This window comes from Balaenoptera acutorostrata, chromosome 7, assembly GCF_949987535.1.
Source record: "Balaenoptera acutorostrata chromosome 7, mBalAcu1.1, whole genome shotgun sequence".
Taxonomy (NCBI): Eukaryota; Metazoa; Chordata; class Mammalia; order Artiodactyla; family Balaenopteridae; genus Balaenoptera; species Balaenoptera acutorostrata.
The window spans coordinates 63,689,721-63,702,587 of NC_080070.1; the positions used below are offsets into that span (position 1 = coordinate 63,689,721).

At 39.1% G+C, this 12,867-nt stretch overlaps 1 protein-coding gene across 17 annotated transcripts in view; it reads right to left on the bottom strand.

Annotated features, from left to right (window-relative positions):
• ICA1 (islet cell autoantigen 1) overlaps positions 1 to 12,867 on the bottom strand; it is a 143,665-nt gene that overhangs the window by 37,492 nt on the left and 93,306 nt on the right. For 16 of the 17 annotated variants that reach the window (XM_057550189.1, XM_028168905.2, XM_057550190.1 and 13 more), the window contains 2 exons: positions 4,037 to 4,162; positions 2,698 to 2,796 (listed from right to left, as the gene is read on the bottom strand). In XM_057550189.1, the coding sequence (XP_057406172.1) occupies positions 2,698 to 2,796; positions 4,037 to 4,162 (225 nt within the window). The remainder of the gene's footprint in view (positions 1 to 2,697; positions 2,797 to 4,036; positions 4,163 to 12,867) is intronic. The other variant, XM_057550192.1, reaches the window with a different exon arrangement.

The window sequence follows — 12,867 nt, forward strand, 5'->3', positions numbered from 1 at the left end:
CGAACTTCTGGGACACGAGTTACACCTCTGTAATTCTGCAGCAAAAGACTCTTCCCTCCAAACAGGATGCACTGAGTGTTTAACACATTAATTATCATCCTTCATCAAGCATAAAACTAACAGTCAGGAAATACAGCTGCAATAGCACAATTATCAACACACTCAGACTACGCCCCGCAGCAAAGAAAGCAAATGGGTTGCTTTTCATTAACAGAGCTTGGCACACCTCCCCAAAGACAATGTTTTCTTTCCAGCCGGCATCCCAAAAGGCATTTAAGGGGCTATTTGCTTAGGTAGAGCCAAAGAACAAGTAAATCATGAAAATATTTAATTAAATGTCAAAATATTCATTATTGATATACACGGCCATTCATCTATATACATATGTGTGTACACATATGTATACCTACATGTATTGAAAGATGATTTGATCAAGCCAAAATCTTTTATATAAAAGACTTGTATTTTTAAAACATTATTAGTGCAAGAGGGTTGGTAAGTAAGTTTATAGTCCATGCTTGACTGTGATACATAAGGTATTCATGGTTTTCATTCTCATAGTTTGTGGCACACAATATGATATGCAACGTGCCTCCGTCTATGCAGTAATGGGCCGGGTAATAACTGTTCTATGACACGGGTTTGAGTCCATATAAAGAAAGTAATTAGCTACTAGCTTCAGATTCTAATATAACATGTCATCATTGAAAGCCTAGATGAATAGCATTCTAAAGAGATAATAAAAGCATAGTTTATTTGGTTGACTTCTGGACACTTAACATTCTTAACATTATTATAATCTTATTACACCTTAACAGATGTATGACTCCTACCGAATTTATATTACAATTGAACTACAAACTGTTAGTTAAACCATAATTTAAGGAAGGCTTGGGGGATGTAAAAGGCAATGGGTAATCATCTGCCCCAAATATTTGGAATTATATCTGAAGCACTGCCATCAAACTTTCACTAAATTCTCTGCCCAGAAATCCTCTAGCATAATCAGCTTGGTCCTCTCTGCAGGAAAAATATCACAGCAAAATTTAAGGAGTCATATTTTCCTCAGCACAGAAGGCCAGGGATACACATAGGATTCCTCTATGCTTGTGGCACAACTTCAATTTCATGATTTTATACTGTACTTTATATGCAATTAACTCAAATCTGAACCTCTTTAAAACTGTATCTGAGATAGGCATTATCTCATCTTCCATCTGGCCAACTTGTGTTATGTACAGTTGTCTTTCAAATGACTGATAACCTTTGTATTTATTATAATATAAACTCTGACACACATTTATGCCCTAAAACCTAAAACTTGCTGCCTTACCAAAGATTAATCCATGGGATTCTGCTCAGGCCTGTGTAAGAAATGTGAGTAGTGTGAGTTATAATAATTTTAATCAATCTGTCTTGGTCGGGATAGCTGCTTCCTAAGGTGCCGAAAGCAGCAGTAAATCACAGAGAAGGCATGCAGTCCTTACCAACAGCTGTAACATAGCCAGTGTGATAAGGAAGGCTGCGGGTTCGCTGTGTGCAGAACATCTGGCTGGACCAAGGATGATGCACAATAAATAAAAGGTCCGTCCCCTCAAGTACTTATAGTTCAACTGTGTTTACTATGCCGCATGTCAGCAAGCACCAATGAAAGAGTAAGTGACCAGCTGACGAGGGGATCAGGAAAAACAAACTCGATGGCCAGGGGATCTGTCTGGGGTCAGGTCAGGTACATCACAAGGTGAGTGGACTGTCTTGCGTTCCTCTTGGGACCTCCAATTAAAGGGCCATGGTCTTAAAGTGTTTCTGTCTTAGTACTTTTGTAGATGCAGTGACATTATAAACATCTCAAAATCAAAGAGTTGTTTTAGGGCAAAAGAAAAAAGAAAAATCTTCTTAATGTTTTGTCAAGCAAAGTGATGAGACCTACTTACAAACTGCCTGAAAAATTACAAGGAAGGTAATTTCAAGGTGAAGTTTAACTAGTTCTTTCCTGGTCTTTTCCTTTCAAAGATACGACCTGGCAACAAAGCACCCAGTGTTCTGTCACCATTCTGAAAATCCTTTTAGAACCCAAATCACTTCCGTATCTTGATATGTATTCACCCTCAGCAACCATTACAGAGCAAAATGATTCCACCTTCAGCTGTAATACTGAGAACCTGACATTTTGCATGTATTCCTTTTGGGTTGAGAAATCATTGAGTTTAATGTTGCTTCTTCAATTAGAAAATATGACTGTAGTGTGAGGAAAAAATCATATTCTATATGGGATGGTACTCACAGAATAAAATGATATTTGTTAGAAGTAAGGGAAGAAAGGAAAATGCCTTCTTAAGTGAGTATATTTTAATTTAATAAGTAAAAAGTAATAAAGTGTATAGATTTGCACAACTTTCTCTTTAGCAACGTCAAACAAGTATTTTAAAGCAGCAGGGCCAATCATTAGACTCAAGTTCACCACAATTCATCTCCCAGTAACAAGTACCAAGGTTCAACCTGTGTTTTTGGATGGCTGTGGCTTATTGTTGTATTGAATACTGATGTGGTAAAAAAGACTCTACTGGGGGCATAATTCTCTCTTTGACATTTAGAGTCTGTTATAATAATGATGCTTGCTTCAACAGACATTGCTGGTGATAGAAACAAATCTTTACTTTTTATAAGATTTTCTAATGGCCTCTCTAGCTTTCATACCTTTAACGTAGTGAATTCATATGGCTGATAACCTTTGAAGCTCTCATGGATGGCTGCCATAGTGTGAGAAGTTTTCTCCCAAAAATGGAGCAGAGTGGTCTGTAAAGAAAGACAGTAAAGCTATTAGCATTTTAAATGCCCAGATCTAATCAGGGGTCCTAGAGAAGTGTGCCCATCTGTGCCTTTCAAGGTTTGTTTGGTTTTTTAAAAATATTTATTTATTTATTTGGTTGCGCTGGGTCTTAGTTGCGGCATGCGAACTCTCAGTTGCGGCATGTGAACTCTTAGTTGCGGCATGTGAACTCTTAGTTGCGGCATGTGGGATCTAGTTCCCTGACCAGGGATCGAACCTGGGCCCCCTGCATTGGGAGCACAGAGCCTTAACCACTGGACCACCAGGGAAGTCCCCCTCAAGGTTTTCTAAAACACGATTTTGACTTATCTCTGCAGCCTTGTTTCCTACTATGCCCCTACTTACACCCTGTATTTCTGCCAAACTTAATGGCTCCCTGTTGCCCTACAGCTCATGCTGCTCTGCCACCTGGGACATTCTCCTCTCCATTCTCTTTGTACTTGTCCCATCTGATCCATCCTCCAAAACCCAGGGCTAGTCATTAACAATGGACTTTTGTGATTCCCTCAGCTGATTCCATTTCACCCTCTTCAAGCCTCCATTGGATTTTGTAGATCTCATTTCACTTAGCACACCCTGTTCTGCCCTTGAGGTAGAGAAAATATAGTCAGATGTTACTGTCTCTGACTTCCTTTCTAAATTTTAAGTTCCTTGAGGACAGGAAATCTGGTTTTATCCACTGTATATTCTTTACAACATCCAGAGTTTGCCTCCCACCCTCAGTTGGTGCTCAATAGTACTGTTGATGGATGCGAGTGACATTCTGAAGGAACCGAGAGGCAACGAGGAGACAAAAGCAAGTTCATTAAATTATGGCAACCTGATGAGGAAGTGACCATGCCGTGAGAATTACAGCAACAATGCTAAGGGAGTTCAGAGGAGGCTTACTGAAGGAGGGGACACTCTGTCTGGTACCTCAGAGTGGAATTTGGAAAGGCACAAGTGGAAAGGGAGAGGACGCAGGCAGGGGGAACCACCTAAATAGATGCAGGGAAGTGGGGAACTACAGTGTATATACAGGGAATAGCTGACATTCGGTTTGATTAACTGTAGGATGCTAAAAAAGAGAGATGTGGGAAGTAAATTATGAGAAAGGCAAGCTGAACTTCATTAAGCCCAAACCATATTTTGGGTTCAAACACCATTTTTCTGTTATCTAAACCTTGCAACATTCTTGGTCCGCTGCAACAAACATCACTTTGTTACCTGGTATGTTGCTAGCATATGAGACAAGAGATTGCATCTGCTCGCTCCCAGAAGATCCACTTTTTGACACACATCCATCTTCAATTTGTCAAAGCTTTTTTTGGCAAGGCGAACTTGTGTTTGCACCTATGAAAGTAAAAGAGAATCTCTGAACCACTCAAACTATTTGGTTAAAATTTGTCAGTAAGAAAACACCAATAGCGGGATTAACTCTTTCATGTAAGGAAACACCTTTGAAAATTCCAGGCAGTGAGAAGATGCTACAATATCCATTCTTTACTTCCAAAGGACCTAAATGACAGTACTGTATATCATGATTTTACAGCAGACTTACCATCCTAGTATTTTTCTCAGTCGAGTGGTAGAACTCCTCTCCTCTCAAGGCATTCACAAACTGACCATAGTGGGGAGAAGTCTGGAAACACGCAGGGTGGTAAGGGGATAATATTTGCCTTACTGTTTTCCTACGGTTCTTTGAAGCTGACTTCCCCATATACTCTTCACTCTCCTTCCCCTAATGTTAACATCTTACATAACATGGTACATCTGTTAAAAACATGAAATTAACACTGATACAATCCTATTAACTAAACAACAGATGTTATTCAGATTTCACCAGCTTTTCCACTAATGTCCTTTTTTTCTGTTCCGAGATCCAATCTAGGAAATTGTGACACTGCCTAAAAAACTTTTCCCATTGACAAACTTTCAACTTTTTATTATTGCATATGTACACCAGCAATCCTCCATCCATCCCTAAGCCGTGCAGTAATTCAGGGTTTGAGGGAAGGTCAGGAAGATTCAGAAATGTTATTCTACATATTATTTGATAATAATACAGAAAGTTTTAAAATTTAATACAGCTACATTAAAAATAGTGGAATCAAAATTTCCCCTTCCTCTAACCTGAAGCATCACTATATCCTATTTTAACCAGGGAAAGGTAGTCACATATTAATTTTTCTCAGATAATTCATGCAGTTGTAGTTACCAGGTAGGTAACTGGGAGTTGGGAATAATGCTGACTCATTAATGGTAGCTCTTTCATCACAGGATACCTCCAGTGGGTATCTCCGGGGACTCGAGGACAACGTCTACCTTGATCACCATTATATGATAGGCACCTGGCGACCTGGTACAAAGCAGGTGCTGAATATATATTTGGTGACTGAATCAAGAAAATTTCCAGACCATTTCTAAAGGTAAAGTACCTGAGTACCATTTTAAAGTAGAACCTTTAAAGTAGTCTTAAAAGTGATAGTTTTATTTTTTAATAAAAATAAACATGAAGATTATTTGATTTAAAATATATTAATTTTACCACTAATAATTTATATTCACAGCTTTTAAAATTATAGGGTATTATACAGTAATAGTAGCAATTGACACAATTGTTATCATTTGTAACAATTTAACAATCAAAACAATTCAGCAATAGATATAATTCAAAATTAATATTATACAATCGACACAAGTGAACAATTAATACAACTCACTCATCACATGCCAGCTGTATTCTCTGTTAGCCTCTGTTATTGCCCTCTGATGGCTGAGGGTCAGAGGCTTCATCAGGGGAAGTAACTGACAGGCAGGGCTGGCATTCTAGATTAGCCTGCCTGACTCCAAAGCCACGCTCTTCTGCTGCCCCAAACGACTTCCACTAACCATTGCAAAATCAAGAAGCTCACAATTATGATTCTACCCAGAAGCACAAGTTTTCCTGTAGGCTTCTGTGGAATTGGAAAATAATCAGGCAGTACATTTAATACCATATCGACAGAATTAATACCCTATATGAATAGGGTCTTGTTTCTGTAGCTGTGTAAAGCATTTCCTAAGAATTCCTCTGTATTCCTAAGCCTACAGAGCTTGGAAAACCAGCAAATGAAGCCATCCAGCTCCTCTCAAAGCACACCATGAGCTTAAATAAATCCCAGAACTCGATCATTCCTCACTGTGGAGTGGAGAGACTCTAGGGAAAGCTACTGGGGCGTAAGGACTATAAAAAGAGTTAGGATGTGTTGAGTATCAGTGATTTTCTGCCTGCCTTTGAGAGGAATAGGCATGATACAAAAGAGAAAACCCAAGTTCCTGAAGGGAGAAGTGGAAGAGTGTGGAGGGCAAAAGTTTAAGCAGCTGAGAGTTTCACTGCAGGTCCCCACTGGTTCACCAGTTGCTCGAGCCAGGAAGAACTCCTCAACTGGGATCCTGAGAGGCCTCTGTCTTTACCCTTTCCTCCTGAAGGGGAAGGAGATAAATACACGTGTGAGCTTTCATGTATGCATTCATTCAACACATGCTTAGTGAGCGTGAGCGCCTATAATGTGTCAGGACCAGTGCTCGGCGCTGGGAGGTCTGTAAAGGAATGAGACACATAGCAGGCGGTCAATAAATACTTAAGAATGAATGCACAGAGGCACAAGGACCCCCCTAGTCTTTTAGAGAAGACAGATAAGTTAGCAACTATATTATTATACAATGGGAAAAGTAAAACAACAGAACTAAGAGTGAAGACAGAGGTAGCACAGACAAGGGAATGATTAATGCTGGGGGTGGCATGGGCAGGGGTGTTGATCAATGGCATTAAAACCCCAACTGCAGGCTTTCTAGTATCCACACCCTTAGCCCTGTAACTTTGTAGTTTCCTCCCACTCTGACACTGGGCTTGGTATGTGACTTGCTTTGGTCAATGGGCCAAATGTGATGAAACTGGAAGCTTGGGGAAAAAAATGCTAGCATGCTTACACTTTCTCCCTCCCTTCTCTGAGACTGCCGTGAGAACATGCCCAGGTCAACCTGAGAATGTGCCTGGGCTGGCCAGTTGGAGAGGTGCTGAGGCTTGTGCATGCAAGAGACACGAGGAGGAGAGCCCAGTGGTCCCAGCAAATCAGCCTTTGGCAAGCTGATGCCCAGACATGTGAAGGAGGCCAGCCATGGTCAGCAGAGCCTCTCCCCTCCCCACAGCTCACAGGTGAGCCCAGCAGAGACCAGAATTGCTGTGCGAACCCACAGACCTGTGAGCAATAAGAAATGCTTATTGTTTTAAGCCATTGAGTGTTACAGTTGCTTATTTCATAGCATGATTGGGGCCATATACATAACTGATATAAACGGTAAGTAGGGGGCAATGAAGGCTTCTGAGATGGCGGGATATCTGAGGTGAGTCTTAAGGCATGAATAGGAGTACATAGTAAATACAAGGTAGCCATGAAGCTGGCCTGCTTATGCGGAGGTTCTAGATTTTTCTAATTAAATACAAATTACTTTTCTGTGGGGATGTGAATTTTGCTTTTTCCTTTACATTAACATAATCAGTTACACACAGATATTCTTTTATCCTAGAAGAAAACTTAATTCTTTTATAGATATTCTTTTATCCTAGAAGAAAACTTAATTCCCTTGCTTATAACACAAAGCTCATGAATTAACATACATTGAAATGTGCCTTAATTTAATTTTGTCTGAATTTTGTAAAGTAATTTTAGAAACCTAGAAGACGACTTCAGCACTTGACCCAGGGAGTTCTGAAAGGCCATATGCTTTGTGTGTCAACAATGATTATTAAAATACTTAATGCGCTGCTGAGTTGCCAAATGTTGAGCCCTTTCCCTGCCAAACAAGGAGGATGTTACACTGTTGGGCACTTTGAATACGGCAAAGTTCATTTAATATTTTGTGCTCCATGTCTGTTCTCTAAAACACATTTCCAGTCTGCAGCCCGAGGACAAAACACCAAGGACACAGGCGAGCACAGGCCACCATCAAGAGCCCAATTTCATATGCTTCCAGATGCACTTAAGTAAAAAATGTTTTGATTATTATTCCTTTCAATCCCAAATAAATTATATTCAATTGCAGAAACATCTTGAGGAGCTCCTGTAGTTTTCAAGGTTCTTTAAAAAAATCTTCAAATAAATGTATCTTTTTTTATTTCTTAATTTTACTCCTGTTGCCCCAGCTTTGTTCTCTTATTCTCCAAGCTCTAGGAAATGATCACTTATATTTGACCCTCTTTAGCATGGGTCTTGCCTTCCCAAGGCTGCAGAAATTCAATTCACCAGAGAAAGGAGTAATGTCTTGTGTGCCAAAACTACAGTGCACTTCTCTGTACTTACTCGTCCTAACCTGAAATTCTACCTCTTAGCCCCAACTTGAACTACATATGATGAAGCCAAAGCTATTCGTACTCAGTACAATCTGGCTTCTCCATTCAGTGGGAAAAGTCTTCATATTACTACACAACCAAATAATTTGAGAGTAGCTTTGCATTTTTTTCCTAGTGTTTTCTTTCCTTTAAAAGTAAAATAAAGCCACACCGCCCATCTTACTCTTACTTTTACACTGTCTTCTAGGAGATGGATTTGCCTCTCTCCCTCTATCCATTCACTTAGTAAATATATACTGAGTATCTTCCACGTGCCGATAACAGTGAGCAAAATGGAGGCCTCATGATGACAGTCCAGTGGGCATTTTCATAGCAGTGAGGAAATAACTACAAACTGAGTGAGGTGATCAGAAGGAAAGCCACACAGTTCCATTAGAATGATTTACCAAGAAATCTGAACAAGAGGATGTTCTGGGAAGTGGTGCTCAAGCTCTCTTCTGAAGGACTGAGCATGGTTAATTGTGCAAGGATAGAGAGCTCCAGCAGGGGGAGGAGGATGTGCAAAGGCCCTGGGGTAGAGGGCAATAAGACAGGCCCCAGAAAACTAGTGCAGCTGGATTGCTGAGAGCAAACAGAAAGGTGGTATGAGATGAGGCAAGAGAGGTGGGCTGGGGCATATCTCAGGGCCTTGGAGGTGTGCTCAGGATTTTAGTTTTTATCCTAGAAGCAGTGGAAAAACATTGGAGTCTTTGAAGCAAGGAAGAGATAGAACCCTATTTTCAGTTTGAAAAGATCACTCATTGCAGTGTGTGGATGGATTGGAGGGAGATGAGAATAGATGAGGATAGATCTAGAGTCAAGGGGAGAGATGATGGTAGCTTTAAACTTGGGTAGTGATGCTAGATATGGAAAAGAATGCTCTGATTGGAGAGATATTTAGGAGGTAAAACAGACTGGACCTGGTGAGGGGTTAGATGTTGGGGGTATAGAGGATGACTCCTATGTATCTGACCACCCCAAGCCCAGTATCACTGTCTAATTTTCCTTTTCCACCAGATGATTCTACTTATGTCAGTTCTTGTAGACACCTCAGACCACATCAGGATTCTTGGCTTGCTTTCTCAACCAGTTCTCAATACTCCTCCCTCATTAACTTGATCTATTCACCCCTATCTATGCATCCTGCATTCGGAGAAAAATTTTAAGATCAGAGAATATATGAATTACTTCTTTTGACTTTTAGGAAGGTGCCACAAGACAAAGTCTAGCCTATCTGAAGTCACTTGGAAAACAGAAGGTCAGATATTTGGCTTCATTAAAAGAAGACTGTTTTTCTGAGGCCAACATACTAAGACCTCCAGAGGGTCAGATGATCAAACATCTTGCTGAGTCATTTTACTGGACCTGATTTATCCTATACTTATCCACTGATGGCAGGAGCAATTGTGACATTGTATTACGCACAGAAGTGTGTATAAGTGACTGGGTGTGCAACATGCAAGTGTGTGGGCAGCCAGGTGTAGACTTTAGGAGCTATCTATTTTTGGTCTTCCCTTAACAAAACCCTCACCCTGCTTTCAAAAATGTTCCTTTTCTTTATTCTAATAATGTGGCTTAAATGGGGGTTGTTGGTATGCTCTTTTATAGACCACCCCTCCACTCCTACTGACTGGCCCAGGGATAAGCACCTTAACCCAAGTTGAGTCAGTCACAAGGCACCATGGATGCCTGATTCAGGGAAAGGCACTTGGTTCAAGCTGGACGAATCAGAGCCCTTCCTCAGGATTTTTTAACTTGCAACTAGAGAAAATAAGTCTCAATCCTTTTCTAGGGACTTCCTGCACTAAGGGCAGGAAGTCGTGGCATTTGAATTTCCTGTGGTATGAATAAAATTGGTCTGAGAGAATAAAGGTGATATATAGAGAAAAGCATAGAAGAGACAGAGTCCTAGTGGCATTCAAATTCCTGGATCCCATTGCCCTTCCTATGGTCACATGAGATTTCTCCCTTTGCCTCAATTAATTCAAGTTTCTGCTACGCGGAACCAAGCACTAATACAGGCTGTTCACTTTTGCCTTCTTGGAAATTCATATGAAAGGTTCTATGATAAAGATCCTTTTTTAACTTTGATTATTCCAGGTTTCTAAAATTTATTTAAACAGAGAACCCTTCCCATATTTCATATACCACCTATTACATGAAATACATTTTTTAGGGGGGAAATCCCTGTTTTACAGAAGAAGAAATCACGACTTAAGATACTTAACTGATATATAAAAATTAGAATCAAACTCAGGTGTGTTTCGTTCTCTAATTGATGCTCTTTACATTAATCCATGGGACACAGGGTAATTGATCTACCATTGACCATGTAACTCACAGTGTTCCAAGTCTATGACATGCACAATAGGTGCAGGTACCATTTCAGGAATCGACTATGCTGGACTTATCAATTTAGATGTAGGCATAGGGAGACTCCCAAGCCACATAGCCTGAATAGTACTTCTATCAGAAATCTAAGGCTCTTTAGCTCAGACTCCTCAACAAAGTGGAAAGAAACCAGTGCATCAAATTCCCTTAGGTGCACGGTGGTCAGTGGATTCCCTGATTTCTAGAGGAAAAATATGCAGAGAGGGTATCGTTTCATTCTGTGCCAAAAGCTGATGCCAGCACTGTTACCACCACTAGCATCACCACCACCACCATCATCATCATTATTTCTTTTTTAAGGTTTAATTAAGTTTTTAATAGGGTAAACATTAATCTTTTTAAAAACATTTTTATTGGAGTATAATTGCTTTACAATGGTGTGTTAGTTTCTGCTGTATAACAAAGTGAATCAGTTATACATATACATATATCCCCATATCCCCTCCCTCTTGCGTCTCCCTCCCTCCCACCCTCCCTATCCCACCCCTCTAGGTGGTCACAAAGCACCAAGCTGATCTCCCTGTGCTATGCGGTTGCTTTCCACTAGCTATCTATTTTACATTTGGTAGTATACATTAGTCCATGCCATTCTCTCACTTTGCCCCAGCTTAACGCTTCATTACTTTTAATCAGCTTTATTTATGAGGTAAGATTTAATTTTAGGTGTACAACTCGATGAGTTCTTGGACAAGTGTATACAATCATGCAACTACCATCAGAACCATGATATGGAACATTTCTATCACTCCTTAAAGTTCCCACTGCAGTCAATTCCTTCCCTCAAGTCCCAACCCCTGCCAACTACGAATCTGCTTTCTGTCACTACAGATTAGTTCCTTCTAGAGTTTCATATCAATGTAGTCTAGTTTTTTTTTTTTTATGTCTGGATTCTTTCACTCAGCATAACCCCTTGGAGATCAATGTTGTTACGTGTATTTACAGTGTGTGCTTTCTTATTTCTGAGTAGTATTTAATTGTATGGATACAGTGCAATTTGTATACTCATTTGGGTTGTTTCCAACTTTAGGCTATTTTGAATAAAACATCTGAGCATAAGTTTTTGTGTAGACATGCTTTTAATTCCTCTTGGGCAAATATCTAGGAATAGGATTCCTAGATCATACAGTAACTGTAAATTTACTTTTATAAGAAACTGCCAAACTGTTTTCCAAAGTAACTATATCATTTTGCATTCCTACCAACAATGAATCCAAATTCCATTTGCTCCATATCCTCTTTAACACTTGGTATTTTCAGTCTTTTAAGTTCTATCCATTCTAGTGGATGTGTAGTCATAGTTATTATAATTTTAATTTGCATTTCTCTAATGACTAAAGATGTTGAAATTCTTTTTATGTCTTATTTGCCACTTATATATCTTTAGTAATGTGCTTATTCAAATCTTTTGCCTATTTTTAAAAATTAGGTTTGTCTTTTTATTACTGAGTTATGAGTTCTCTATATGGATAATATAAATCCATTATCAGACATAAGTTTGAAAACATTTCCTTTAAGCCTGAAACTTGTCTTTAATTTTCTTAAAAGTGCCTTTTGAAGATAAAACATTTAAAATTTTGATGACATCTAATTTACCAAATTTTTCTTTTATCTAGTTTCTCTTTTTGTGCCTTTTTTACCAAAACATTCCCTAACTCAAGGTCACAAAGACTTTTTCCTGTGCTTTTTCTTCCAGAAATTTTGTATTTTCACTATTACATTTAGATGTATAATCCATTTCAAGTTAATTTTTGTATGGTATGAGGTATGGGTATAGGTTGATTTTGTTTTCCCCACATATGGATATCCAACTGTTCCATGTGTTGAAAAACTGTCCAACTGCCCATTGTATTGCCTTGGTTGGCACTTTTGGCAAAAATCAACAAGCCATTATATGTGTGGGTCTCTTTCTGGACTCCCTATTCTATAATTTTGATGTATATGTTTATCCTTATACTAATACCATGCTGTCTTGATTACTGTAGCATTATAATGAGTCTTTAAGTCAGGTAGTGTAAGTCCTACAATTTTTTTCAGAACTGTTTTAGTTATTCTAGGTTCTTCATATTCCTACACATATCTGAGGGCTAGCTTGACAATTTCTTCAAAAAAGCCTTCAGGATGTTGATTAGCACTGCACTGAAGCTACAGATTTACTGGGAATTGACATCTTAACAATATCTTCAGACCAATGAACATAGTATATCTTTTCATTTATTGGATCTTTAACATTCTTTTAACATTTTGTTTTTCAGATGTTAGTGCACAGATTTTGCACATGTTTTGTTAAATTTATTGC